This window comes from Octopus bimaculoides, chromosome 5 (assembly GCF_046866305.1).
Source record: "Octopus bimaculoides isolate indiv1 chromosome 5, ASM4686630v1, whole genome shotgun sequence".
In the NCBI taxonomy this organism is placed as follows: domain Eukaryota; kingdom Metazoa; phylum Mollusca; class Cephalopoda; order Octopoda; family Octopodidae; genus Octopus; species Octopus bimaculoides.
The window spans coordinates 18,923,588-18,929,125 of record NC_142932.1 but is presented as its reverse complement, the minus strand read 5'-3'; the positions used below and the strand labels follow the sequence as shown (position 1 = coordinate 18,929,125).

General features: G+C 36.0%; 1 protein-coding gene across 1 annotated transcript in view; it reads left to right on the top strand.

The window, feature by feature from the left end:
* Positions 1–1,184, top strand: part of LOC106869773 (S-crystallin 3-like) — a 10,870-nt gene extending 9,686 nt beyond the window's left edge. Inside the window, exon 6 of the mRNA XM_089352022.1 lies at positions 709–1,184. Coding sequence (XP_089208148.1) covers positions 709–873 — 165 coding nt within the window. The 3' untranslated portion in view covers positions 874–1,184. The remainder of the gene's footprint in view (positions 1–708) is intronic.
* Positions 1,185–5,538: the final 4,354 nt, after the last annotated feature.

Genomic DNA, 5,538 nt, shown 5'->3' with positions numbered 1-5,538 from the left:
AGAAAATCCACAAATTTCTTTTGTTTCTTTATGTTTGCGATTATTCCCGCTACACCTCTTAATAATCAGTGTTATTTCTTTACTACCCACAAGGGGCTACACACAGAGGGGACAAACAAGGACAGACAAACGGATTAAGTCCATTATATCGACCCCAGTGCGTAACTGGTACTTATTTAATCGACCCGAAAGGATGAAAGGCAAAGTCGACCTAGGCGGAATTTGAACTCAGAATGTAGCGGCAGACGAAATACTGCTAAATATTTCGCCCGGCGTGCTAACGTTTCTGCTAGCTCGCCGCCTTATAGTGTTGTTTTGTTTACATCCCCGCGACTTAACTTTGCAGCAAAAGGGTTGATGCAATACGTACTAAACTAAAAATGGAAAGTACTAGCGCCGATTAATAAGACTACACACTTCAAGGTGGTACCTTATTATGCCTTTCAGCTCAATTACTGAAACAAGTAATAGATAATATAGATAAAATATTAAAGAAAATAACTGCTATCATATAGCTGATACTTTCAAACCAAAGTCTCGAACATTATTGGAAAACAGAAATGCAATACACTCTTCATAACATCTATGAACGTGTTTAGAATAAACTCTTTGAATAAGCACTTACATGAGATTTAACTTGTATTATATATTGACGAAGTAATTATTTCTCTCACTAATGCTTCTCTCGAAATATTATCTCTCCTGCAGATGACCATGGCTGACATGATGTGCTACTGCGCCCTTGAGAATCCACTTATGGATGAACCATCAATGCTGAGCAGCTACCCAAAACTGATGGCACTGAGGAACCGTGTGATGAGTCACTCTAAGTTGTCTAGCTACCTCCAGAGAAGGACACGTACCGAATTCTAAGAAACAAAAAACTGTCTGAACTATTAACCGCAAAATTGTATAACCCTTCACCTTGATATTCTGAATGATAAATACTGTTCAGAAATGGCAATGATTTTACCTATGGTGTATCTTACTGAATCTTCTGTGATAGAATGTCAATAGATACCTCAGTGGCTATTGAAGAGGCAATAGTTTAAATATTGCCATATGTGTAAACGCGATACACATACATAGATATATATGAATGTATGTGTATATGTATGTTGGTATTTGTATATATTGCAGAAAATTGAGGTGAGAATATGATAATAAAATAATATAATCCTAAATATGACTTATGTTATGCTTTTTGTAATGTTATCAATATTTGTGTGAAAAGCGTGATGCAAACTCCTCTATTTCCTCTTATACACACACACACACGCACACATACATACATACATATATACATACATACATACATATATATATATATATATATATATATATATATATATATTATATATATATATATATATATATATATATATATATATATATATATATATATATATATATATATATATATATACATATATATATACCTATTTAGGTATGTATGTATGTATCTCTCTCTCTCTTTCTTTGTCTCTCTCTTTGTCTCTCTCTCTCTCTCTCTCTATATATATATATATATATATATATATATATATATGCGAGTAAAAATAAATACAAAAAAGGTGGGGGTTTTTGTATGATTGTGTATAGAGGAATATATTATTTAGTTTAAAAGAGTTCCAACACTGTCTGTTTTTTATGTTTTATTTATATTCCTGCAGAACCAATGTGGGGTATAGAATATGGAATATACAATATATAATATAATATACAATATATAATATAAAATAAAATAAAATAAAAATGGATGGCACCATGAAAGAAAGTATTGAATGTAGATGAAATATTGAGTGTTCAATATAAAGGATCAAATATATAAATATATAAATATAAATATATAAAGGCGACTCGAGTTTCAGGGCTATTTCCCTTCGTCATGGCTGGTATGACAGACTTTATACTCTCTTTTACTCTCTTGCTTGTATCAGTCATTTAACTGCGGCCATGCTGGAGCACCATAATTTGAAAATATGGTAGTTATTTGTAAATCATGTTTACACATCATGACAGAACATTGACTGATGCTGTAATTCTATGCCATGAATCAAAACATGAACAAAAGTCTTTCCAGAGCCGTCGACTAATGAGGCTGTTTTCCCGTATTTTCTGGTGTATTTAAACTCCCGTCCCAATCTGCCTGCCCGAAACGCCGGTCCGTGACATGTTTACTAATTTTTGCCAGCTCATTGTTATCCTAAATTATGCTCTCAATGTTTTGGGTTGGGTCACGTACAATTGAGAAACCAGCGTTCGAAATACAAGTGATGAACAGAAAACTTTAAAATCGGAAAATGGTTTTGTGAATAATATCCGACAATTAGTAATTGTTGAACTATACACTTTCTTTGTCTTCTTCTTCATCCTCATTGTCATCCTTCTTATCATCATTATAATTATCATCATCATCATGGTCGTAGTCCTGATCATCATCATCATTATTATTGTCATCATCATCGTCATGTTATCTCTACGGTTCTTCATATCTGAGACGTTATCACAGTCCGGAACTTCAGCTTGGTTCATTTCGTTTGGAACATCTTTGAATAACCTATGCAGTTCATATTTGCGACCTGTATTTGGTCTTCCGATCTGCTTTACATTGCAGCATCTCATCACCCAAATTATACCCTAAATGAACATCATATTTGATAAGGTAATTTGGGATACATTTCAAGTAAAATATATAATTGACACGTTTGAAACGTGTGAATAAATGTCTGCTAATTCAACACTGAAAACATGTTTGACACCGCACAACCACAACTACAACACCAGTAGCTACTACCGCAACAACAGCAACAACAACGACAATAAACACGAGCTAACGATTTAGAGTTCTTTTTTCTCCTCGTGGCACAAGGCCCGAATTTTGGGGAGAGGGGTCATGTCGATTAGATCGACCTCAGTACGCAACTGGTACTTAATTTGTTGACTCCGAAAGGATGAAAGGCAAAGTCGACCTCGCCGGAATTTGAACTCAGAACGTAAAGACAGACGAAATACCGCTAAGCATTTCGTCCGGCGTGCTAACGTTTCTGCCAGTTCGCCGCCTTGAAAACAATTTAGAATTACTTAACATGTTAGAAATAGCAGCCAAACACCACTGTAATCGCACCTTACCGTTTTCAGTCAGTGGAGGACATTGGAAATGCATATGCGTATAAAAGAAAACGTTAACTAATGCTGGATTGTATTTGATTATGCATCTGAATTACGCTTCTCTTAATACCGCCACCAGCACCACCACCACCACCACCACCACAAAGATCAACATTACCAATATAAAATATCGGAAAATTCAACTCTTTCTTAAAGAAATTACAATTCTGTAATAGCAATAATCAAAGTCTTGTCTGCAAGAATAATCTGGCAAGAATATGTCCTAAGCCATAAGGAATATTCTAATGTTGAACATTTGAGTTTATTTCAAAACAACGGAAACCGTTTGTCTCCTTCAGCGTTTCTGTCTTACTGTATTAGTTTTCTATTATTTTCTGCAAGATATTTTTGCAGCTCTATAGGTGTTATTTTATAGTAATCCACTTGCATAAAGCCTTCACCTTCCGATTTGTATAGTAAATTTAATATTTCTATTTCAGACTTTAGATAACATATTTCAAATTCAGTTATCAATATGCTTACTTTTATGTTTGATTTTGCTACTTTATTTAATGTCCAGTCGAAATGAATAGATAAATACACAAACGAGACTTGTTTTGCTGATAGACAGAGCCCATGTAACAGAAAAATACAAATTTCACTGACAAAACAATCAATCATCTGAATAAATGTTCCTCACTAGAATTACGCTCCTAAACAAGAGTGGAAGATTAGAGCAGGCTTTAAGGCGTCCCAAAAATGTTTTGAGGGATTTATTTAAGAGATTTATTGTCTAATTTCAAATCACTTGGAGATTAACTATGCCTTTTACCGAACTGAAACCCTAAAATAAAGAACCGAAATATTATTGCGATTACATTAATCGATTAAACACTGTCGCAAATTATTTGTATTTACGCCTGTGTCAGACACTCATACTCCCTAAGACAAAAACATTTCACAACCCCCGAGAAGTGCAATCTAGTTAAAGCTAGATATCAACCGTGTGGAACATACATGTTGTGAAAAACTTGCACAGCTTTGGTTATTGCCAATCTGTATGAATACATAAGCATATAGATTTGTGTGCGCGTGTATGTGTGCATTTATACTTAATGGCTGCAACTTGGATTTCGAGTAACGCCATTACTTGATTGTTCTCTTAAACAGGAGAAGCACGTATGTGGCTTTCCAGCCTCACTAAGGCAGAGGTGCTGCAGTGACGGCATCCCTTGCGGTAACTTATTTTTCACCCAAGTTGGCGCATGACTTCATTCTCTCAGGGAATGTTTGATCCCGTGTTTTGCCTTTTTACGGCTACGGTCAGCCTAGGAATGCAACACATAATAGAGATGTTAATAATCAAGTCTGGAGCTTGAAAATCTAGTGCCAATCCCACATTATAAGCAACATATGCATTTGCGAAAAAATAGAACTAGTCTACATCATTGGATGCAAACGTAGTTGATGATGTCGCATCAGAGCTTTCCTTCTAGAGAGTTGTATAAAGACAGACTAGATTTCTCTCTCTCACAGCTGTTGGATGACCGCTGAATCTAATGAATCCATATGCCTTCCGACATATTCTGATTTTCGACTTGCAGGCTCTGCAGTGAAAACCATTCTACTTAGCAAACAGGCTTAGCAGAGTTACCGTTTTAGTCGCTGACGAGCCAACCATGCTGCACGCTGAACTGGGTTACTTTTTGCTTGTAGCAGTAAGAATGGCCGGAGATAATATATATGTGTGTGTTTGCATTTGTTCGTTAGGCAATGACAACATAAAGAAGATAACATGGGCACCATAACTTCCTATGCATTCGTATTAGCTTTATGCTTAAAAAGATGGGAAAAGGTCATATTTTGGTCATTAGGCCTTTAACGGACCAAGTAGATGAATGCAAAAAGTTTTTGGAAGAAAATGTAAGGAGAAAGGGATTAAGGGGCATGTGTGTGTTATATGTTTATGTTTGTGCGTTTGTCTGTGTATCATATACATTATATATGAATGTGCATGTATATATACTCATGTATGAATATGTATATGTACACACACTTACGTGGGGTACCCAAAAGTAACCGGAAACAGCCTCTGAGGGACAAACCCGTTCTAGCTCAAGCTTCCGCCGCAAGAATCCAGTTGATGCAACCCTTGGACATCGATTTAAGTCGTACTACTATGTGGTGTGTCTTTGTTTTGCAATGTTTCTCCCCTCTTCATTGATTTTTGGGATGGCTGAGACGAAGGACAGTGCACATCCATGAAATTCTGTTCTCTGCTGGGGGAAACGGCGGCTGAAAGAGTAGATAGGCTTCAAACAGCTTACAAGGACGTTGCTATGAATCAAACACTAGTTTACGAGTGTTTCCACTCTTCAGGAATGGTCACTTGTCACTTGAAGAACAACCTCATCCAGAGTGACCGTC